At 39.2% G+C, this 26,099-nt stretch overlaps 1 protein-coding gene across 1 annotated transcript; it reads left to right on the top strand.

The window, feature by feature from the left end:
- Positions 1-30: 30 nt before the first annotated feature.
- LOC108674342 (probable inactive serine/threonine-protein kinase bub1) lies at positions 31-25,612 on the top strand. The gene is made up of 4 exons (XM_018162283.1): positions 31-1,252; positions 14,935-15,036; positions 17,909-18,417; positions 25,115-25,612. Exons 1-4 carry the CDS (start codon positions 328-330, stop codon positions 25,610-25,612), a joined length of 2,034 nt encoding a protein of 677 aa, XP_018017772.1. The 5' UTR covers positions 31-327.
- The last annotated feature ends 487 nt before the right edge of the window (positions 25,613-26,099 follow it).

Raw genomic sequence — 26,099 nt, 5'->3', positions numbered from 1 at the left:
CTCAATTTCTCAAATTCTCAAAATTAATTCTCAATTTTTTTAATCCTGACATTTATAAATTCAATTCAATTTTGAACTCATTTAACCGGAAATTAACGATAACAAGAAAATCATTCTTTATCACAAAACATTCCCACATTCCCAAATAGTAAAGTCTTTATCAAAATATCACTATTCAGACCGCCGGAATTCTCGTAGTGATAATCTTAATTACCACAATCAACATTTCGCAGCAGCCTGTGGGTTGAAAACACGTTTGCATAAAATCGCGTGGGTTGAAAACACGTTTGCATAAAATCGCGTGGGTTGAAAACGCACGCCGCCCCTATGCTGGTAGTCTCACCCCCCTCGCCCCCCCGGCCTTCGCTGCACCGAACCCCCAGCCCCCAAAAACCAGCAAGCAATAACAGCAGCAAGGAGGGATTCGAGAATAACAGCAAAGAAGCTCACAACAACAGCAACAAGTCCCCGGCGTGCATCACCACTAACGGTAACAGTAATAACAATAATAACATTCATCGGTCGCCCTCTCCTTCCATCGAGAGGCTTTATAATAACGGCAAAATAAACGGCACTTCGAATAAAAGCAACGGCGGCGGTGGGGCTCTTATTGAGAATAAGAGTCCGACTTTACGAGTCACAACGTCGCCCGTTATAGACGTGGGAGTTGTCAACTCCCTGTTGCTGTTGAAACAGCAGCAGTTTCTGAAGCAGCAACAGCTGCTTCAACAGCGACAGCTCTCACCGCCGCTCTCAGTCTTGCCCGCCACCATTCCGCCAATATCCGCCGCTTCTTCACCGCCAACGCAGCAGCAGCTGCACGAATATCAGCTGCAGCAGCAGCAATTGCTGCACGCTGCTTACCACCGCCAGCACAAAACTCAGCAGCAGCAGCAACAGCATCTGGAGCAACAGCAGCAGCACTATTACCCACCAACACCCAAACCTGACACCACCAGCACCACGTCCGTCACTAACACTGCTGCCACTAACACCACCATCACACCACCATACAACAAACACTCCATGTCCAGCGACAGCAGCTCATACCTGCTGCACCAGACACCAGCGACCTCTTCCACCGCCACCGCCACCGTCACCTCCGCCACCAATAACACCAACAGTAACCCCACACCCCCGCTGTCTACACCACCAACGTCCGTGGGGTTAGGCACGGCTGGGGGGCACCACCCCCTCCTGGGGTATGTCCCCCACGGCAACAAGATTCTCTCCCGCAACCTCAACGGCACTCGTGAGTACCTATATGTTTCTTTTCCTGGAATTTATATCCAAGGTTCAAAATTTATATTTGTCAACAGATTTTTGTGATATTTCTCAGCGGATAAATCCGTTTTCAAATTATACTTACATATTTTAACGCGAAGTTTCGCGATTTAATATTAATATTATTATTGATGTTGCTTAGTGTAAGTTTTATTGGTACTCATTATGTTGCATCAGCGCGCAGCGTGTGTGTGTATAGCTACATATGTTCAGAGTGGATTAATTAAGATGTACTTCGTGCATAATTCCTTGAAATCATCGAATTTTTACCAAATCCTGCCATTGAACCACTAGAACAGTGGTTCTCAAATTTTACTACGCGTACTACTTGTAGTCATGCCCGATTTTTTGTTAATTACTTTGAGTGTCGCAAAAATGTTAACTGATTAACGCAAGAAAATGTGGCAACGATTTACAACTGCTGCCTCTCCCCATACTCCTGGTCTCAGCAGTCTAATGTTAAATGCTAACAGTTCACCTACTTAATACGCTTATTATTAACGCATCAGGTACAATACGTACTAGTATTACTTCATTTTGTAGATGTGGTATAATAGGTAGTATGCGGCTACTATACCGGACCGCCAAGTGAAGTGTGATCATATAAAGTTAGGGAGACAATTCTCTAGTGGGTATTTGACTAGCGAGGTGACTAGATAATGTTTATGACTCTAGTGAGGTGACTACATAATGTTTATGACTCTAGTGAGGTGACTAGATAATGTTTGAATCTAGTGAGGTGACTAGATAATGTTGATGGCTCCAGTGATGGTGACTAGATAATGTTTATGACTCCAGTGATGGTGACTAGATAATGTTTATGGCTAGTGGGGTGACTAGATAATGTTTATGACTAGTGGGGTGACTAGATAATGTTTATGACTAGTGGGGTGACTAGATAATGTTTATGACTCTAGTGGGGTGACTAGATAATGTTTATGACTCTAGTGAGGTGACTAGATAATGTTTATGACTAGTGAGGTGACTACATAATGTTTATGACTCCAGTGAGGTGACTACATAATGTTTATGACTAGTGGGGTGACTAGATAATGTTTATGACTCTAGTGAGGTGACTAGATAATGTTTATGACTCTAGTGAGGTGACTAGATAATGTTTATGACTAGTGAGGTAACTAGATAATGTTTATGACTCTAGTGAGGTGACAGGTTTCTACCAGGAAATTACCAAAAAATTTATTTTGACGTGGCTTTAAAATAAATCTCGATTTTCCCTATTCTTTGGGCGCTCTAAAACTGCCCTCTACCCAAACGTCGGCTGAAGTTTAGGCTCTATACGTTTTTTTAGGTGAATTGCTGCTTACGAACTCGAATTGTTTCATACTGTTTTACGTACTCATACTCAAAATACTTTTCATTCTGTTCATACTAAAAAGAATTTACCCCGTGAACTTTTAGTGTTATGTGGAATCTAAAGCTTTTGTGAATATTAAAAGTTTTATTTAACTTAATTAAAATACTTTCGTGTAGGTAGAATTCAGTGAAATTATGAATTATGAAGTAATTGAATTATGAATTATGAAGTAACGCTCGTTGTCTTTTTTGTTCCATTCGGCTATCGCACCTGCGTTCGTAGAGAAATCAAATAATTTTTTATATCCAATTTCCGTGGTACACGAAAAAAATTATTTAAAGTTTCGTATCACCAGATTACCAGGCGTAATTTTTCTGCTTTGGACATGTTGTTCAATTGATTAATTATTAAAACTCAGTAATTACCTTGTTTATTCTTTTTAATATTATCGAGATTTTATCGCTCGTTAATGAAGTTCATTCCTGCAGACGAAATAATTATTTTCTCTCTAGAAGTTACGATAGACTGAGCAGAAGTCAAAATTCAATGTTAACTTTTTTTAATTTCTTAATTATCATGCGTTGTAAGGTGAAGAATGATTTAATGAAGACAGCTTCATTTTTGTGACTCGCAACAAAATATTTTTTAACTAACTTGTCTAATATTAAACATAAGCAGATCCGCATTCGGTGTCGGTACAACATAAGCACGTATATCGTTCACCTTGCATGTGGGCATAGGCTTTTTTGTGCAATTTTTTCACCATATGGGCTGCGGTTAAAGTAGAAAATTATTCCTAATCATTTTACAATCGATCTCGCATTACATGTTTAACATGAAACCTGCTCTTGAGGTTGCAGTATCAAAACACGCATAAGTACACGTTGCGGCCGGTTTCTCGTCTGTGATTGGTGGGTTTATCTTAAATAGCCATCATTGATTGGCTGACGGACTTACGAACTCTTACCCATTTTCGATAGAAATTCTTCTTGAACGGCAAATTTAGAGACACGTGGCAGTTAGTGTCATGATCACGTAGCTGACGTGGCCCGCGGTCTCACGTGCTAACCGAGGAATTTGTTTTATTATTTGCACAACACAGCTATAAACTTGGGTCATTCGCTTTATAACTTGCACTACGTTCCGCTTCACTAATGTAATTCATTTCATGGCTTGTACTGCGCTGCTCTTTTTGCGCTATTAATGATACTATTGCACTATTTCTGGCACTATTGCACTGTTTCTGGAGCTATTGCAGGCACTATTACACTATTTCTGGCGCTATTGCAGGCACTATTACACTATTTCTGGCGCTATTGCAGGCACTATTACACTATTTCTGGCGCTATTGCAGGCACTATTACACTATTGCATTGTTATTGTCCATATTACACTATTGTTGTCCATGTTGCACAATTGATGGCTTTATTGCACTATTGCACGATAGTTGTCCATATTGCACTATTATCACAAACTATTACTGGCACGCTGCACTATTTATTCCACTATGTACGTACATCCGTATAATCTTTTTACAGACGTTCTGGCTTTGCCGTTTTCGTGTCGATGTTTATTGCTGAATTTAATTAAGACAAACAAACCCAAATATTAATAATGAAAATGGTTCCAATGCATTCATACATATTTCTGATTAGTAATGTAGTAAAGATTTAAGTTACTTCAGTAATGTAGATGTAGCTTAAGCTACTTATAGTTGTAAAAGAGGCCTAGCGACTCGCGTTTTATTTGAATCGGGAAGTTCTTGCATGATGATCGCTATATAGTACGTCATGTTTATTAATCGTCTTTTTTATTAATAATTTTTGTAGATGCTTTCTTGTACCAGCCATATGCGTGCACTTGTACGATTAACTTCTCTCCCCTGTACCAGGCTGTAAAAATTGAAAAAAATTAGCAGAAAACTTCCTTTCAAACACCACACTTCGAGAGGAACTTTTTCCACCTTCCCCACTCAAGTTGTCTCGTCACGAAAATATTTTTTTGCTCCCGTCAATTTCTTATCCTTGAGAAAAAATTGCTTATAAGACGTAAGCGTATATTTTTGTGTAGTTTGTGTTGCAGTGGAAAACTCGCGGCCTTTTTTGAGTCCTTGCAGCCTGAGTATTTTTTTAAGCTCCCAGCACAACGCGCTGGGAATGTATTCTGTTATTTTTAAAGAAAACTCGTGAATACAATCGAGTTTTCCCATGACATTTCGGAACTAACCATATCTTTTTTATTGCTTGTGGCGAAGTGTGACCTCAACGAAGAAGTTTTTACACATTTAACAAAGTTTATATTCCTGACTGCGAAATTATTTGAAACATCGCCGTTTGCGAGGCTTGTATTAGCAGAAAATGTTCCCTCAAAACCCCCGGAAACAAGACATCTACGATGCCAGTGTTGATGCAATTAAAGAGACGTGATATTTGTGGACTGAGCTTATACGTGGGAAAAAGAACAAATTTTACACAAATCATGTGATACTCTAGCGTTGATGGCGTGCTAAACGCGTGTATCAATGAGTGCTAAACGCGTGTAATGGTTCACGTAGCCGGATGAGCCGGCTACGTGAACCGTTAAACCGTACGTGAACCGTAGCGAACCAAACTTGCGAACCGCAATGAACTAAAGTATCCTTGCCCGTGTGGTTGTACTGCGTACAAATCACAATCATCAACTAAATTTATGATTGTTGGTGGGATCATTTTCGGCAGGCACTGCCAATTCACTTTTTAAAGAATACCGCTAAGCCTGCTTGCAGTATAAGACCGTTGAGCTCCTAGCTGAAGGTTGCATCCTGAAAGCCTTTTTATGGTTTGATTGTTATGTTCAGCGAGTTCGATGGGTCCGTTCTTCGAATGTGCGCACTTGAGTCACTTTTTATCCTGTATTTTTAGTTTGTATTTTGCCTGGAGTGAACATGTCATTTATTTCCAGCTCCAGACACATATTCCAGCAGCGGACGCGCTTCGGTTTTACGCGTATTTTACGTAAATTTAAGGCGTGTTTTACGTTCGTCTTACGCGGGATTTACGTCAGTTTTAGTGGAGGTGGGATGCGTGCTGCTGCTCTCCATATGTATCTGGGGGAACTTTTACTTCTCTCTGCCCCCTTTGGACAAAATTTTTGTACTGCAGCTACGTTGATTGCTCGTACTGTGAGACTTGCTTCTTGTTCTACTGGCTTAGGACCCATTTGAGACACATTTGAAACACATTTGAAACACATCTGAAACACATTTGAAACACATCTGAATCACGTTTGAAACACATTTGAAACACATTTGAAACCCCTTGCCTTAGAAACGCATTCAACCTATTTCTGGGGGAATGCAGTTCGAATAACTTGGTCGTTGTACGGTCAAACAGTTGCTGCATTTGCTCTCTCAGCTCTCAGTTCGCTTATTTGATTTTATGCCTCTAATAAAATTCACTCGTGAAACTATATATACCTTTTCACAATTATTATGACCACAAAACTTTTGCATGCAGCAACACAAGCTATGAATTAACCTAACTAATATCAGTTGTAGAAAATATAATGCTTATCAGTCAAGACGAGCATGGACTTGGGGAAAAAGTCCCTCGCTATATAAAATGTGTGTGTTTTGTGGTCGCCGCCGTGCGCTCGGTTATGAAGTAACTCGTCGTCGTCTCAATCTGGTTTTTATTTCCTGGCACAGCGAGAAGAATTAATCGTCGCCATGCCGCTAATTTCACCAACACAAGAACTGCTGTACAATCCTCGGCTGGCTTGCGGGATGTTTTCATAGACGTTCTTAGCTGGTTTCGTGAATTTTTTGCTTCAGCTTCAATGTATTGAACCCTTTTTAGCGCATTTTCTCATTTATGGAAAAAATGCACTATTGTGCTCGACATGTCTGTCTGTCTGTCTGTCTGTCCGTCAGTCCGTGACCTCAAGTTTTCGTCGACAAGAAAATGCGCTCTCTGTCACTCACTGCAGTGAGTACTGAGTTATATTTTTTAGGTGCTATGCTTAACGTACGCAACCTGGATTAGATATCGGCAACGTCTGGCATGAAACGTTTTCATTACGATTCGACTTTAATTCTATTGGGCCTGCTGTTACAGGGTTTCAATGTATATTAAATTGTCGCGCATGATCGGAAATTTACAATTACTGTAAATTACTGCCCTGAATTCTTTGTTCTAACACTCGCGTTTAATTAGCAAGACAATCAGTCACAAGTAATCCGTAACATGTTGGCCATAAGTTCGGGGAGAACATTTACGGCGGTAGAATTTTTCTTGATTGGTTATCATATCAAATATTTCTAATTGTTCAGTTTGATGAAAAATTGAAGAATGTAATATGCATGTAAAATAATCTATAACTTTTCACGAAGCTTGTGAGGTTGAAATGAAAAATATATATGCTGCCACCCTTACATAATAGAAAAAGGTGTTAAAACAAAAGATGATAAATACATCTATGATATTATCATCTATATGTCCTTACATCATTCTTGGAGCGATTTTGTTATTTTATTACTGATATAAAAGAGGGAGGATATGACACTCTATATTTTTCAATACATCAACAACTTACAACTATTATTAACATGGTAACAATTCCATTGAATTTAAAGTCATCATCGTTGAACGAACAGCGGTTTGTGAGCGCCTATATAGAGTGCCAATACTGTTGTGCATGTAAGACAAATCATAGATATTAATTGAATTAATTGAGCACAAAAGCGTAAGAGATAATTGCGGCTTTAAATATCAAACAATTATATCGGTATTCGATTCCTCAGGGAAAAAAGATATACAGTAGTATTGTGGCGTATAATAAAACAGTTAAGGCACTGAGTTCTATAATTAATTTTTTTGTGTAAAGCTAATAAGAATTCAAGGTGAATGCATGGCATCGAGACTGACATGTCCTGGGGTGCTTGGCCAATCTGGGAATTTTCTCCCTGGAATATTTTCCTCCTTTATACGAGTTTCTGAGTGCATCTTAATTTTTTTATAAAAAATTTATCCAACGGAGAATCCAACCTATTATCTTTTTTATGAGGCATCAAAGCTTGGCTGTCATCATGCCGTTGCCCAAGCCGGTATTTGCCAGCCTTGTGAGAACGTCAACGATATCTTGTGTTATTGATATTTGCTTTGTGTGTCTTTGCGTGGATGTATGGTCAGTGATAGTAATTATAGTGCCTGTATTACTATGCGCTTGTTTGTGCATTCAGAATAGTTTGACCGAAGAATATTTTGATAAAATCGACATAAAACCAAAAATATTATAGACATTTGTTCTCATAATGTGATCGGTTCAATTAAAAACACTCTGGACGCAGTAACTATATGTATGGACGTCTGTGATAAAAGAAAACGTCGCTGCCATGCATCCTATAGAATGTCTACCGCGTATAAATAATTGCACAGTCAAATTTAATTTTTTTTGGCTTGGACTTGTATCGTTAAAGACTAGGTATTATTCATCAACGTATGTTATCTTCAAGTTGAAGTCATTCGAGTCTTACATATGATAAGAGACTGCAAGTGATAACTGAACGTCTCACTGACACAGCGTCCTGAGCTCTTTCAATAAATACTTCGCTAAATACCATTTAATAACTCATCAAGCGCATGCAGTTTAGCGCCTTTATATTAGTTCGGGGCTAATTATACAGCTTCATTTCATTGAAAAATTTTCTACTGTTGCCCAGATTTCGTTCGTTGCGCCATATGTGCAAATATACTCGACTTCCCGCGTACGTTGTAATGTGATCTCTCTCCTTTTCTTTGAATTTACGGCAATATAAAAGTATTCCTATATAACGCCTGGTGATATCAACGCAATGTTAGCGTATACGCTTCAGCGCCGGTGCTGCAGCAACAAGCAGTAAAAAAATGACAATGAAAACTACATATTGTTTCATTGTCATCAGTTATAAAACTATTTCTATGTTATTTATCGTGGACCAACGGACGAAATGCTTGAGCATTTATCCGGTACTGTCGTTGAGGTGTGTTTTAAATGTCAAAAAGTCGCATTTTTCTTATTTTAAAATATAGAGTTTGCATGTATGATTGGTTGAAAACTTCGCGAAGCTTTGACGTGCTAACGCGTGTTTTGGCGGCTACTTATGTTCATTAAGAGAAAAAAACATTCATAGACCGCTTTTTGCGACTTCTTTTTGCGAAAAGAAAAAAAAACATTTTTTTTCAGCGAACAATTTTATGTAGCAGGAAAAGCACTCGTGAACATTAAAATTTACAAAGTCTGTCTTTTTTTTGCGGCTATTTATTGAAGAATAAATAAGAAAGAAGTAAAAGAATATTTCCCAATGAAAAGGACGCAGTCTGTTGCTTGTAACATTTTGAATTTGGTGAAATTAAATCATTGTGTTTTTTTCTTCTTAAAGAAAAATGTCAGTACAGGGGTTAATTTTTTCTTCTTGAAGAAATATTGTATGAAATATGAAACTTTTAAAAAGGGTTAAATGCCCGGGTTTGCTTTTTCCTGGTTTTAGTTTGTGGTGTTGTTCTCTTGAAATAAAAAAAAAAGAATTCTATTCGCATATTTGTTACTTCCTAATTAAATGCACGTATTTGGCTTGTCGTATTCTATGCGAAGAAGCATTTAGCTGTTTGCTCCAACCTTTAATTAATGAATCACAATAAATAGATCCTCCTCTGCCTGCCTAGTATCAGGCAAAAGAAATATCGGAAAGCTAATGAAATTTTTTTCTCGACTTCAGTGAATCAGAATCCCATTTTTTAAATCGATCTATAAAAAACAGGTTGTCAGTCGTTGGGGCCACTCCCCTGCCTTCATGGTAGTCATGCTGTTTTTTTGAGAGGTTTGATGGCTTAGTAAAAAGTGTCGCGAGCTTCCACAAATATCTTTAATTTTTAAAATTGATTGCAGTTCGTAAGCCATGAATACATTATTTCAAAATAGTGAGTCCGTTTGAGCCGCGTTAACTTTTTTCACTTTTTGTCTCGTATATTGTTGGTATTTTCGACTCAGCCACCCACACCACCAACACAGCCGCCCACACCACCAACACAGCCACCCACACCACCGACACAGCCACCCACACCACCAACACAGCCACCCACACCACCAACACAGCCACCCACACCACCAACACAGCCACCCACACCACCAACACAGCCACCCACACCACCAACACAGCCACTCACACCACCAACACAGCCACCCACACCACCCTCATCATCACCACTATATATACTCACATTTTCCCCCACTCGTTTTCCAATATTCGCAATATTATATTTTCGAATATTCGTTTTCCGATATTTATTCAATTTTCACCTTCCATCGTAATCGCTCGTATCCACCACTATCCCCAGCTATCCACCATTATCCACCACTATCCGCAGCTATCCACCAGCCCCAACAGATCACCCTGCGCTCTATACAAAGAATCCCCGCCAAAAACCTCGCGAAAAAACCTCGCATCCGTGCCAGGTTTTTTCGCGAGTGTTCCACATTTCAGGCGCTGCGCCACGGTTTTTTTCTGCCGCTATTTTCTTTGTTTTTATCCACCTTTGTTGCTGCAGGCGAGGTTTTTTTCGGGTGCTCTTATTGATGCTTTTAGCTATTTTGCGGACTTTGCTCTTGTTTCCTGTTTACAGGCTTTTGCCCTCTTGTTTTTTGTGTGTTCTCCATTTTATCACGCTTTCTTATTAGTCTCTGAACATTTTGTAGTTTTTCGGGGCGTTATTGCTAAAACTGTTTATTTTGTCTTTTTTGCAACTTATCGTATTATCAGTCGCATCTCATCGCTTTTTATTCCATTAATCACATTATCGTGTTAGTTTTACGTCATATTTCAATGTAATGTAAAAATTCTGTCTTGTTTTACGACTAAAATTCCGTCTTGTTTTCGACTTTTTCACCTAACATGAGCTATTATTATTATTGTCTTGTCATTTGTCTTGTCAGACCCAGGTATAATGGGTATGGTTTTGTTTTTTGATGTTTGCATTGTTGATGTTCCTCATGTTGAGTGTATGATTTAGTTTACCCTCTTCTCGTTGACTCGCTACTCACGAGTGCCATGATCATTCAATGTATACACAGCACCTGATCAGTGGCGGTCAAACAAACTCACACAAACACATCCATACACAACGAGAATCGCTAACACACAAAAAACACCAACACAAAACATGCGGTGTGTGGTCTGCTCAAACATGTTGACTTTTTGACGTACACTGAATCAGCTCTGGAAAAATACCTGGTAAATAAGCCTGTTGTGCCCTGCTGTTGTTCTTTCAAATTACTGGCCTAGGATAAAGCCTCTGAGTTATTTTTATCCAATCAGAATATTTTAGGAAGCCTTCGAAGTATAGACACGCTCGCCATATGTCACTATTGCTGTAGCTTGTTTTTGCTTTATCCAGTTTTTCATCCTCACTGTTTAATCTATCCAGTTTTTTATCCCGTGCAATTCACTGTACAGGCAAAAAGTCTCATTCATCCCTGCATGGTGTGTGTTGTACATGAAATGTGTATTTTCACAATTTTAACTTTAGGAGTCACGAAAAAATAACGCGACGCTAATGACGGCAAGCTAGGTTAATTACAGTTTATACATTGTTTTGCTAACTATTGAGTTCAATTAAACTTCATTTTGGCCAAAATGCTCTCTGAATATGAATGTATTTATTTGCGATTTGATTAATTCTTAGCGCCGTTTATCGCAATAAAAACGAACTAATAATCGTTATGACGATCAACCAGTACGCCTGTTGTAATATCTTTGAACAACCGAAACCTGCATGGTAGCGAATCGCTAATCTTTATTGTGTATCGCTGCAGCTAAATGTCCTCGCTTCTAAACCTTACCTTTTTGGTATTTTTCCTATAGTTGAGCCGTACTATCAAAAACTGTTAAGTCAGCTGTCAAAGTCGTAACTCAGTCACCCAATCACTTTTCAGCCTAAACCCACCAATCACAGCCCAGCTATCTGCCGCTACATGTACTTAGGCTGCTACCTGTATACCTGTGGGTAAATAGGTGTACTTTGGTCACTGCATGTACATTTGGACCGCTACGTGTTCTTATGCCGCACCTTATTGTAGTCTTGAAAGTTTAATAGTACGGCCGCAGATCACCTGGCCTGAGGAAGCAAACCTATCTAATAATTTGTCCTTTCTTCGTGTGTGTTCAATTTGGGGAATTTTTGATCGGTGTTCGTAATTCTTGTTGAGCCGCAAATTAATAACATTCATTATTTAAATTTTAAGGGAATGAAGCATCTAATTTCGGGATGGCCTCTTGGAGGTCTCATCATGCGTGACGCGTATGTTGACATCGCGTGCTGTTGTCTCCATCACGCGCTGTTGTCTCCATCACGCGCTGTTGTCTCCATCACGCGCTGTTGTCTCCATCATGCGCTGTTGTCTCCATCATGCGCTGTTGTCTCCATTTCGCCTGCGCGCCAGTTTTTGCCTCGCTGTTGATCGGAGCACCGCGGTTTTTTCCCCCAGTCTTGCTACAGTTCTTGGCCTAAGTTCTATTAATACGTCTACAGTGACCGCTATAGATAGCAGCATTTTTTTTCGTACGTATCATCATATATTTAAAAGATGATACGGAAGAGTGATTAATATCGAGCATGCAAGTGTAAAAAATTGAAATGTTGTAAACGTTATTTTAAATAATGTAGTCGCTATTAACATATCATAGATAAGACTTTCAGGCGCACTCTCTAAATATATTTTTTCCTGACTTTTTAAAAATGAGTGTTTACCATACCAAATACCACAGTTTTATTCTTATTATTTTGGATGAATGTTCAGCTCATCGTAATGATAACAATGCTTGACAATTATTAAATATGGAAGAAAAACAACATTAATCATATCATTTTTTTCTGCGTGGGTTAACGGTCAGCCTGCATCCTTAGGCTGATGGCGTAGGGTGCGTCCGGCACCTTCATCATATTCCTGGAAATTGAGCTCGCGACCAAGAAAACAACATAAACAATCTTTTACGACCTCTCACTCACCTTCTGGATGTGTTATTAAACTAACTACTGTTTGAAATTATTTGGGATTTTAAAGGGAATAAATCTTTGTTGAGATGAAACCTAATTTTAAATCCTAATTATTTATTCAAGTGCGTAAAAATATCACTGCAGGAATGTAAATTCTGCAGCAACTGTACGTTGCTGCGGTACGTAAATTCAGCATATTATCACACAACCATGCTCTGTTATGAGTAATATCCAAATCTGTTGCATTTGCTCTCAATTTTGAGGGGTGATTTGAAATTTTACATTATTTGCTTCTCATGCATTTATTTTACACAGATTTGTTGCTCGTTATTTCACTTGCTATTCTCCATTTACGCTGAATCTACCGCCAGATTCCTCGTTTATCGCGTTCCCCCAACACCCACTAATTTCATCTCCCTTATCTCCCCCTTCAGTCCACCCAATTTCCCTTGTTTTGCCCCAACCGAGCTCGACTTCCCCATCTTTTCCCTCCGTCCCCTTTCTTCCTCAATTGGAGTTTTTCAGGGAGTTCGCTTCTTTCTCTATCGTTTGCGCCGGGGCCATTTTTCCCGTAGCCCTGCTTTTTGTGCTCGACTGTACGTTTTTGTGATCGCTTTTTACAGTGTCAGGCAAAAATTGCCGCATTTTCCTGCAGTTCTTATGGCCCAAAATGCAATGACGCTCAAAGTGAGTGCCTATCGTTGCCTTGGTGCCTCTAGTGTTGCCAAGCCTGCAAGGGCTCATGCTATTCCTATTGAAGTGGCGATTATTCAATAGTGAAGATCGTGGTATTTGAAACTCCGTCGACATCGCAGTAATGGACTTATATTCGATAGTTCATGGGGCTATGTCATATTATTCGTACCCGAGCTATGCTCCGCAGCCGCGTATCAAAATTGCATGACTCAATCCTTGCCTTACTATAATTGAAATTCTGCCGATGTAATGCTATTGCTACGAAGTCTGGTAATAATTGATCGTAAATATGGTTCCTGAGTTTGCAGACGAGCTTTTTGCCTTGGTTTTTTCCGTGACACGAGTTAGATCGAGGTTGGTCGATCGCTTACTCGATTCCATGGCTGGTCCACGACTTGATGTTTCATCTATTTTTGTTCCGTTGTTGCCTTTTTACGATTGCAAGTTTTTAGGTCTTTATGAACAGATATGAACAGAGCCGCGTACATGTACACGATGTACGTGGACGCAAATCTTGCTGTACGCACATAATATCATCTATGTCGCTGTGAACGTTCTCTCCATTGTTACGAAATACCGTACGTGAACGTCTATTTTTGGTTTCAGTAATTTTCTTCAGTGTAGACCGAGGTCAAGACACTTACATGCGTGGGCATTTTTATAATCAGAATCGCACTATAATTCTTTTTATATGCGCCTCACGTTCAATGCCCTTGGTATTTTGTTGATTTCTCCACGGAAGAGATCTTTACCACGAGCTATTTTGTTTATTGATTCATTCGTTAAACTCACGAACGAAAATTTTTCTAAAAAATATGAAAGGATTTTCCCCGATTTAATTTTGAAATTCATGCTTTTCAGGCGAGTTCATTTATGTCTCCAACGTGCGTTCAAATTATTCATCTATCGCTTAACTATGAATAGTCACTCGCCTTTATTCAGTTATGTTGAGGCTGCTTAAATTGTTCTAGGTATTTTCCTCCGTCTAGCTTCTACAAAATTTCCTCTAAGTTAAGTAACGTCAAATTTCTGGACCTGCGAAGCTATAGTGTCGTACTGACGCTGTGTTTAGACGCTATTTGTACTACGTTACGTCATCGTTAGTCGTTACTTTCCTTTACTTTTACGTTACGTTGCGCCATTGTTACTCGTTATCACGGTTTGTCCTAATAAAGTTTGGATAATGTATATGACAGCAGCAGCTTTGATCTTATTTAAAAAAACTATCATGCTATTCTTCATTTTTGTATGTAACCCTCGCCGCACTAAGACGCTCATCGGTGATTAGTGCTTGACGCCAAATTAAGATGTCATCATTATATTACAACGTCTATGAATAAGCTATCAATAATGTCAAGTCTTATTTTGGAATATATCCGCTATATATAATCGCATACTTCAGCGCACATGACGCTTTTCCTGTGCGCATGGAAGGGTCATGTAATGATTTAATGAGCTCTCTAATTGAGCAATACCATGTACTCCTTAATTAGGTAATTTAATATTTATTAATTAGATAATTTAATACTTTTTAATTAGATAATTTAATACTTTTTAATTAGGTAATTTAATACTCTTTAACTTAATTTGTTGTCATTATTAACCCATTAACGCGTTTCCCCTCATGTGCAGTTGCCCTCACATCGCAGCCCAGTAACGAGAGCGAGCTGCAGTTGTACCGCGTCCTGCAGCGAGCTAACTTGCTCACCTACTATGACATGTTTATCAGTCAAGGTACCGTGCAAGGTCACTATTACCTCCACAATACTATTTCATTACATATTGTTGGTAGTGTTGTTGCATGTTTATCAGTCAAGGTACCGTGCAAGGTCACTATTACCTCCACAATACTATTTCATTACATATTGTTGGTAGTATTGTTGCATGTTTATCAGTCAAGGTACCGTGCAAGATCACTATTACCTCCACAATACTATTTCATTACATATTGGTAGTGTTGTTGCTGATAGACCTGTGCAAAATTGTGGCGGAAGATCAGATGATGCCATCATCTGGTGAATGATTGGCCACTGATATTTCGCGCACGATTTTTAGATGTGTCTATACATTTATGTTTGTGCTGCTAGTGTTGTAGATGTTGGTAGTGACAGTAGAGTAGATTTGTGTGCTAGTGTTGTAAATGTTGGGAGTGACAGTAGAGTAGATTTTGGTGCTAGTGTTGTAGATGTTGGTGGTAGTGCTGTAGAGGTTTGTGAAATTTTATCCTTTGTGAACTTTTAACCTTTATTAAACCTGCGCGTTTTACGTCATTTTAAAGCATACAACTTGAAATTTCAAGCTTTAAGTAAGAGATTGCACAGAAGTACAAATTTCTTCACATATTTTTAAATTAATATTTCAAATTTTTTCAAAAATTACTTACAAAAAATTACAATGTTAAAAAAAACATTTATAGCATTGAGCTTTGTTATGCTCTGAGATCTGAGAATGAACGCTATAATATTTAAATATTTTTTTATTAAACACTGAATATTAAACCGTGAGTTGATATTCGAAATGGGTTGTAAGGGAAAGGTTTTTAATTTTCATCTATAAAGTATATAGACCATCGGAATTTAACGAAGCTTTTTGTGAGTAGCAATAACCAACCCTAAAAGGATCGGAATGATTTTAGAAAGACTCTTCACTTAAAATAATTGCCTCGCGCAAACATGCAGATGTGTTCCTGATTTTTTTATTGCAATCGCATAAAAAAAACTGTCACGATCATTGCGCATAAAATGGCGTTCTATTTGTAAGATGTGCAAGTCATTTCATTTCTGTTGAGTAATGTGGAGCAAATTCTATCACCTCGTTAGAAATCTTGGGATGAATGATTAAAGAAAGCTTTAATAATACGTGTAGCGAAACATGTTGTTGAACGTCATAAGATAGTATTTCGTGGTTTAGAAATGTTAGCAACGGATGAATCTCCCGGCAACATTACCGTTGTGAACATTTTGCCGGCAACAATGTGCCGTACCGTTCACTGCACCGTACCGTTCGCTGCACCGTACCGTTCGCTGCACTGTACCGTTCGCTGCACCGTACCGTTTACTGCACCGTACCGTTCACTGCACCGTACCGTTCACTGCACCGTACCGTTCGCTGCACCGTACCGTTCACTGCACTGTACCGTTCACTGCACCGTACCGTTCACTGCACCGCCGGCGAGGGCGGCACTCAGGTCACAGTTTTTAGCGCCGACGGTACGACTTATCCCCGCTATAACTCCATAATAACTTTGCTCACAATTCTCCCCGCCTGGACCAAATAAAAGTGTCCACATAAAACCTACTGAAATATATTCCCAGCCGAGGTAAAAACGCTCGCTCCAAAAACACCGAGGCAAAAAACCCTGAAATATGGCGGAAACTTTTCAAAAATATATCAACAGAGCCGAGTTTCTTTTGGCTCGCGGGCCGAGCTTTTTATGGCACGCGCGCCATCGTGAAACTCATGAAACTTCGCGCTGAAACTAGATTCTCAATTTCAGACTGAAATTTCTGAAGCCCTACTACAAAAATAACGATTGGTGGAGACCTGAAGCTTTGGAAACTCTGAACTAATTTTGCGGCGCAAATCTGTAATAAATTTCGATATGCTTCAAAAGTCTCCCTGAAATAACGTTTCAATTCATAAATATTAATAATGCGAATTTAAAATGAGACATTAATACAATATTTGTTGAGTGCGACAAATGAAATTTTAGTGGAATGTTCTCGAATTCAGTTCTTAGCAAAGGCAATCTAATCTCGTATGCTTTATGAATAGTTGTATAGGATCTCGGGAGGAGATTATTATATTAGGATCAATGAGTAATAAAGTGAGGGAAAATTATGCAAAGAACGATGTTGAAATAATTTTAATATAGCAATTCAATACTGTACCTATTGCATGACAATAATACTTTTTGGTATTTTTTAGATTTATTTGTTTTTTATAGCGCTAAAATTTTTGTACAGCTTAATTTCGATGTTGCATGTGCACGTTGCTAGAAACTTCGTTGTACACTTGAATGTATCTGGATAATATACATGTTTATATTGACAGCTCTTTTAAATTTGAAATTTTTTATATCACCATCGTGACCTTAGATAAAATTCTTCATGAAAAATCAGCCTCCGCTTGTTTAATAAAAAATAGTCTTGAAATAAAGAAACATTTGAATTGAAATGTTGTTTTATTATTTAATGATTTTTTCTGATGTGTTGATATCTCTTTTCCATGTGCCTCCGTTCCGCCACGCTTGCCGAAACCGAATTCCTGCAACGCGCCTGGCAATGACTCCCCTTCCTTCCCCTCGTTTGCCCCATCCCACTCCCCTTCCAACTATTTCGTTCCATCCCCATTTTTTTTAATTCTCACACAATCTATTTATTTCAATATTCATCCTACTTTTGCTGCTCGTTGACGCTGTTTTTCCCTTGACTTGTCGCCTCCCTTCTAATTTTATCCAATATTTCACTCTACCCATCCCTCGCCCACTCTTCGCCACACCTCATCCCTCGCCCACTTTTCCCCACACCTCACCCTCGCTCCCACCCACCTCCCCATCCCCCGTCCTCCCCAAATCCCCCTCACACCACTCCCCGGGGGGCTGCAGGCGGGGATGACGTGCAGCAGCTGTGCGAGGCTGGGGAGGAGGAGTTCCTCGAGATCATGGCACTCGTGGGGATGGCGGCCAAGCCCCTCCATGTGAGGCGCCTGCAGAAGGCGCTGCAGGAGTGGGTCTCCAATCCCCGTGAGTGGCGTCAAGCCTCCCCACTTATTGCCATGAGTGGTGATGGTGGTGTGAGTGGTAATGGTGGTATGAGTGGTGACGTGAGTGTCAGTAGTGTGGGTGGCGGTGGTGGTGTGAGTGGTAGTGGTAGTAATTGTGGTATGAGTGGTAATGGTGATGTGAGTGTCAGTAGTGTGAGTGGTAGTGGTGGTGTGAGTGGTGTCGTCGCGAACAACATGAGTGGTGCTGGGCGTTATGCTGATAGTGGTGTAAACGCAGTGAGTGGCCGAGATGACAATGGTGTTGGTGGATGCGAGAGGCTACCGAGTCTGGTGAGCGGTGGTGTGAATGATGCGAGTGTGGTGAGTGGTGGTGTTAATGGTGAGAGTCTGGTGAGTGGTGGTGTGAATGGTGCGAGTGGTGATGACAGAAAGCGAAGTCGTGCGACGCTCGCCGATGACAGAAGAAAATACGAAACGGAATTAGTTTCGAGAGAACAGCCATTTGATGCGGTCTATGATGGTTTAGCTCTGCCTGGTTCACACGATAGATGTGTTATTAGAACTTTAGGATTTGAAAAGAACCTAACCGGTCACTATGTTGCTCTGAATGCAAAACCACAGCAGCAGCAACACGCACAACCTCTAAAACAGCGAAAGCAATTCCAATATCAGCAACACGCGTCTCTATTATCATTGCCAAGAAACACAGTTGCCGATATAACTGCCATGCCGGAACAACAATATCTGCTGCAAACCCAATCTCTTCATCATCAAGAACATGTAAACACTAAGAATTCTATTAAATCTCCTGCAATTCATCATGGTAAGTCAGGCGTTACTGCCAGTCTTTCGTATGGTGATATAGCATCTAGTTATTCACATCATGACGCAATAAGCAGCGGGAGTAACGCAAGTAATAACGCGAATATTACAACAAGTAACGCTCGTAGTAATACCGTGAGCGACGTTTTCCATTACAATGTAGGAAATACGAACACGGTGCATGCATCCTCCGCTGAAAATTTACGGAGATCCGGAGTATGGCTAAATCGCGGAACAGACGGCGTTGTTATGGCAAACTTTGAAATTTCGAATAATGTTAAACCTTCAAGTATGTTGAATGTCAAAGATAATTGTGCTGACGAAGTCGATGTCTGTATCGTTGACGATGTTGTTGATATAATAACCGATGACGAATCTGTTGAGGACAAAAATAGGACTTCGTTGAAACAGGAAAGACTTGTCCCTCCTGGTCATCCGGTGAACCGCAGCTTATTTTCCTGTGATCCACTTCAGTTTAAAAATGAACTAAGTAATTCTTTCAGTGATGTGCTTCAATCAAATAATAAACGTCGTTTGGATGGAGCATCGTCGATAGGCGAGAGTTGCAACAAATATCCTAGAACGGAGCGCGTTTCACCTGACAGCCATCCCGATGTTACTCGTACATCCCGAGAATTACATTCGCCCAATCCTAGCCTCGATAACAAGTCTGTCAGCGATCCCGCCACGATAAGCAAATGCATAGTCAAGCCTTACAATTTGCGAAGCTCTTGCGATTCCTCTAAAATTGAAATCTCGCAGAAATGTGAAAACACGCTAGAAAAAAGTCGGAATCGAGTGAAAAATGGCGAAGTTGCACGTTCTTTTCCCTCAATTTCCACGAGTCTTTCTCCCACTCATGCCCAAATTTACGGTCAAGTACGACCAGATTGTGACTTTAATTACTCGAAACTTTCCAACGTACGTATGACCAATACGAGCGAGCTGATCTCGGTCGAAGGTGAGAGAGTGGATCTCACTTCCTCCACATTCTGCTCGAGAGATCACGCGAAAGATCTCAATGTAATGAAGAAAGATCAACCCGTATCTACTGACCTAGGCAACGTGGAGTTAGATCAATCTTCCGCTCTGATGTACAACCGATCTATACTTGCTCTTTTCTACAGCAGTTTGTCGGCGTCGCAGCGAAATCAAGTTTTGGGGCTAAGCTTCAATAATACTTTAGGCCCTAATACTTGAGACATTAATACTTGAGGCACTAATACATGACACAAATACTTGAGGCACTAATACGTGACACAAATACTTGAGACACTAATACATGACACAAATACTTGAGGCACTAATACGTGACAAAAATACTTGAGACACTAATACATGACACAAATACTTAAGGCACTAATACATGACACAAATACTTGAGGCACTAATACATGACACAAATACTTGAGGCACTAATACATGATCCAAATACTTGAGGACTAATACATGACACAAATACTTGAGGCACTAACAGTTGACGCTAATACACTAGTCCTGTTGACATTTGTGCCAGTTTAAATGATATGAACGAAAGTTAATAACTTGCTTCACTTACTAGAACAAGATCGATGTCAATTCCGAAGCATACTGAGGTTTACTCCTAATAAATTCCATCAAATTTCAAATACAATTTAAAATAATTTAATGGGGGGAGTTTAATGACATCCTTGGCCAATCATAATGAATATTCGGTATGGATCAACAGGCAAAAAAGCTTTCCTTTTATAACAAGAATAATAATACGATTAACTGTGTAAAACCTAAACGAACACCCACTCGCTTAATTCATCTATAACATTAACCTTCAATTTGCACTGAGCAAAGCGTGTTTGAGGTCCGAATCTACAAGTTTATCGCCATTAATATACCGAATTAATTCAAATTAAATATATCATTAAAGCTTTCGATTTTAATCATATATTTAATCTGAATCTGAAAGTGTTAGTTAATATTCGGTGCTCATTGCCATCCATTGAGGTGCAGAGGGACATTTATTGCATTGCTGCTGCTGCTTTCCGCATAAGCATGCATATTTCTTCGCTATTTATCTGCCTTCTTCCCCTTTATCCTTCTTTCTATTCAGCATTTACGGTATTATACTTTGGTTCTGTACATTATTCACCTGAGATACTATAAACTTTTGCAGTATATCGAGTATTGGATGTGAATCTCTTGCATGGCTGCAAGCATCGCATGAAAGCTTTATTGCTGCGCACTTGTCGCATTTGCTTCCTCAATTGTTCAGAGCATTGAGGTGATATTCTTACAAATGTTCTTATAGTGCTTGTTGCATGAGTTTTTTTTTTATTTTTTACCTCTAACAACTTAATTAGTTTGATATAATTTCCATTTCGACACATAGCGTAAAGCATGATGCTTGGAAATCCTATGATGTTAGTGGTTTGCCTGAGGACGTTTTGAACAGCGCGCTATGAACTTGAATTGCTTATTTTGATTTTACAGTTAATTTTTTCAACGCGATTGTTGATAAAACTTATTCTTGTTGCACACATAAACTTTATGTTACCCTTAACTTGTAACATCCGATTTTTATTTGTATGTACACAGTCCATTATTGGTATTCAAGTGGCCACCGAACATCTACCCATAGTTTCCTATCACGATAACAACTTTTTATAGGTTTTGTAATTGTCATTTGAATGTTTTCAACCGCTGCGAGTAGCTAAGTTTTTTTTTTTGGTAACGAGAAGTAATTCTTATTTTCAATGTTTTCTGTTAAATTTGTGTCTCCTCATTCGGAAATCACATGCATTAAATTTATTTTATATATTTAATTGTATTAAATAACTCGTTGTTCGCATTTTAGGTAATTTCACTAATGCCATTTTATTCATTCTATATCTTCCAAGGTTGATATTAATAGTAAGCGTATTTTTCGAGGGTCGTTTTTGTTTGTCTTTATTTGGGGCTTCAGCAGTTTTGTTCATAATATTTATCCGCTTGTTCGTTGTTGTTTGCTTTGCTAATAAAATATTTTATTTCCCTTTAATTCTTCGTCTCTTTTTCCTTGCCTTGGGAAATTTCAAATTATTTGATGTTTTTCCCCCTAGGCGCCCAGCCGATTGTTGTAACAAGTCCCCCTTGATAAGACAGTGATTTGAGATTGTCTAAATTTAAACGCAGTTTTTGGGTCAATTTAGAATTCTGTTTCTGAATTTTCCACTGACCAGCCAACTTTATTAAATTCCCATATTAACTCCTAGGAAAATCATTTGGCCATTTGAAAATATTTCTGATTCTTTATAATTATTAAATAGTGCTTATTATAGGTTGAATACCTTCGTGTTTCTCCATAGAAAAACGATGTTCTAGCTTATTCTGTGTCAGTGACATAGCGTACGGTATGTGCCGCTGGTGTATGAACGGCGCAATGTGATCGCTGAATTTGCTATATACGCTTCTGGTACGCTGAACTCCTACAACCCATCACCACATTTATGGACACCATTTGTGTCTTTTTTACAATGTTACGCCGAGCTAACATTATAAACGTAGAAAAAATGTTTCTGTAAAATTTTCTGTGTACTTTTTCTATTTCTGAGAAAAATAATTTTTTTGCTTGGTAGATTTTGCACATGAAGATGTTTGACGACATCATGTGGAACTATGTTAAAAAATAGATTAATTTGAGAAGATTTGTATGCTTAAATCAAAATGGAAGTAGTAGAAATGTAAGAGACTCAAGAAAAGTGTGAAAATTTGTCCTGAAATGGAACGAGTTTCATATTTTATGCGCGCAGTGCAAGGTTATGAAGGAAATGATGACCTATTTTCTTAGGCTCTTATTAATGCTTGATGCTTTTGTCAAGCTTCAGTAATGTTTGAGTAGGAAAATGTTGAAAATATTACATGTTTCTATGAAAAATGTCATAAGGCATTAATAACTGGAAATGTTAAACTAATATGTGAATTAGTAGAAGCTTGATCGAAGGCTCCTTTCGCTCTCCATAAAAACCGAATTAACTGAACTATACACACTAAAAATGTATTCTAGTTTTACAGGTATAAATTCATAACGCATCCATTTAATCAAGTTCAACAAAGGTGATGAGGAGATGAATCTTTGCGATGACGTGGAAAAAAATAAACCTAATTATATTAGTATCGAGGCTTTTTCAATTCAAAGGCCGCATTCTTTCAAACTCGTAAAAAAATGATCGCGCGATAGAGGCTCATGTGATGAGGGGAGACTATAGTAAGAATTACCCCAGAGCTCCAGGAAAAAAAAATGCCTTATCGCGTACAAAATTCCGCGTGTAACGTCGCAAAAATTACCACAGCTGTGGAAAAATTAGCGCAGTTCTGCAAAATTTACCACAGTATTATCGTAATTAAGAAAAATGCGACAATTGATGATGCTGTCGAGTTATGAAAAACCGTGGATTTATCAGCAGGGTTTTTTGCTAACGGCGATGTCGTATGTGGATTGTGAGAGAGAGGTGTTAATGGGAGGGAAAAATGATCGTAACTGAAAGAAAGGGTAGAATATCTCGAGGTTAAAATATTTTTTCATGAAGACTTATAACGTGTTCATAGGGAAAATAGATGGAAAAATTCACACAATCCTGAATTACTGAAACGCTAGACTTACGTAGTTTGCTTTCGTGCGATATGCTGTGTGTGGGAGATTTCGTGGCCATGTTAGATGGATGTGTATGTATGGAGATGTGCACATATCCATTACATATACCGGTAGTTACTTCTTGTTTTCCTTAACTTGAAATGAGGAATTGCTGAGACGAAGTGTAATTGAAATTAATTATTGTCATGAATTAATTAGGTTAAATTCAAATTTGGCCAAAGTATTCATGTTATCAAGTAATTTGCCAGGCGAAATTTTAAACTCGTTTTATGTTCATAATGTCGGGTGGTGCATTTGTTTTGAATTAACGGATGGAGGTCAAACCGCTTATAAGTTTTTAGGTTCATTGAACGTGAGTGAGAATTAGTGTCTATTACGATCGAAAAACTTAACAGATTTATGAATAAAGACTACTACCGATTTGTGATACACTTATAGTACTCGTATTTGTCAGATTTTTTTTTAAATCAATTATCATAATAATAATTATTATTATTGAAATCATATATTCTGAAATCATTGTCATTTATAGCTAGGGGATTAAGAATCCATCACACTCTCAATTAATTTACTTGTACATTTATTTGCATGGAGGTTCTGCAAAAAATACACAGAGTTTTCACACTTAGATTTCATGAAGCGGTAATGTATATACAATTGCATTTCGTTCTCTACAGCTCACTCCAGCTAACAATATGAACAAACCTGCAAATGTTCATAACCATTCATCCGGAAATATTTTAATCTAAATATAATAATTGTTTATCCAAAAAAAGATTTTCGATGATTAGTTGTAATTAGTACTGTCCTCCAACACTGTTGGTTTAAAAACAACGTCGTATTCGTGGTCTCTGTTAATATCAGTTTACTTGCGATTGGGTGCTGGCATAGGCCTAAAGGCGTGATCAAGTATCTAGCAGCTTTTTAAATCAGGTCCCAATGTTGACATTTGCACGGCAATATCAGTTTTACGGTTGTGCGTGTTTTACCGCGCAATAATAAGACCAATCTTGCTTTTTGCCTTCCGTTCACTGCCGTCGGTTTGATTTGTTTTTAGACCTGCTTTTTTGTATCCAATTTATTTAGTTTTTGTCTCAATAGGAAATAGATTCTATTCCTATAACACTAACTTGCTTCCTACTGAGAAGACTTCAGCCGTGCATCATTACTGTAATTGGAGCAATTTAGGTGGTGGCCAATTCGTGTTTACTTTTTAACTTATTAGTTGCATTCTTTAGCGTAATCTTATTCGTAATCACATCGCATCACACGTTAATTGCTAGAACGGGCACTTGCCACATCGCGTAAAATTGACAACTGCTACTTAGTTTTTTGCGTGAATATTGCTGACTTGTTAGGTGAACTGACATTCAGTTCTTGCTCTGCAAATCATTGCGTTGTAGAGTATTTATTTCGCTCGCAGTATTGGATGAGCCAATACTACACATTACCGTACAGATCATATACGCTCTACACATCATCGGGTGACTGTCCCGGCATCACCCAACCTTACTCGCCTTTTGCGCACACCCTACACGTACCAAACACGCACCCTACACGCACCTTAGCAGCACCCTACACGCACCTTATCAGCACCCTACTCGCACTTTATCAGCACCCTACACGCACCTTATCAGCACCCTACACGCACCTTATCAGCACCCTACACGCACCTTATTAGCATCCTACACGCACCTTATCAGCACCCTACACGCATCTTATCAGCACCCTACACGCGCCTTATCAGCATCCTACACGCACCTTATCAGCACCCTACACGCATCTTATCAGCACCCTACACGCACCTTATCAGCACCCTACACGCACCTTATCAGCACCCTACACGCACCTTATCAGCACCCTACACGCACCCTACATTCTACACGCACCTTATCAGCACCCTACACGCACCCTACACACACCTTATCAGCACCCTACACGCACCTTATCAGCACCCTACACGCACCTTATCAGTACCCTACACGCACCCTACACGCACCTCATCAGCACCCTACACGCACCTTATCAGCACCCTACACGCACCTTATCAGCACCCTACACGCACCCTACACGCACCCTACACGCACCATACACGCACACTACACGTACCCTACACGCACCCTACACACGCTTGCCCTCGCGAGTGTCGAGCTCTAGGCTGTCGGGAGGCTCCCTCGGCCGCGGTTTTTACCCTCGTACAATGCAGTCTCCCCTCGCGCCCCTCGCCAAGTTCTGCCCAAAAATGCGCCTAGTTAGAAAAATGCCCGCTAAGCAAATGCTGCAGCCTTTGCTGCTGCAATGCAGTTATTGATCCTCGCCTGTAAGCCAACTGCCGCCCATCAAACTCTCCCTAATGATTCGCTTCGCCTGCATCCACATGCATTACATCCAATGCTAATATTTACCTTTGACTCGTAATTAATAATTTGTGCGCTTTGAATTCGCCGTTTCAGACTAATAATTGCATTTTCAAAATTCTTAGAGCAGTTCTTATGAACCTATTCTTTTTTTCAAATTTGCTTTCATTTTTAGCATTTGAATCAAGTTCTATCCCGCGATTTTTTCTCAGTTAAATTTTCCCTTGCTCCTGAAATAATGTTTATAAAGGCGTTTCTGGGCCTATATAAAGGAGCTTTTGAGCCCC

This window comes from Hyalella azteca, unplaced genomic scaffold (assembly GCF_000764305.2).
Source record: "Hyalella azteca isolate HAZT.00-mixed unplaced genomic scaffold, Hazt_2.0.2 contig16904, whole genome shotgun sequence".
Classification (NCBI taxonomy): domain Eukaryota; kingdom Metazoa; phylum Arthropoda; class Malacostraca; order Amphipoda; family Hyalellidae; genus Hyalella; species Hyalella azteca.
The sequence above is the reverse complement of the archived record's forward strand: the minus strand, read 5'-3'. Positions and strand labels throughout refer to the sequence as shown.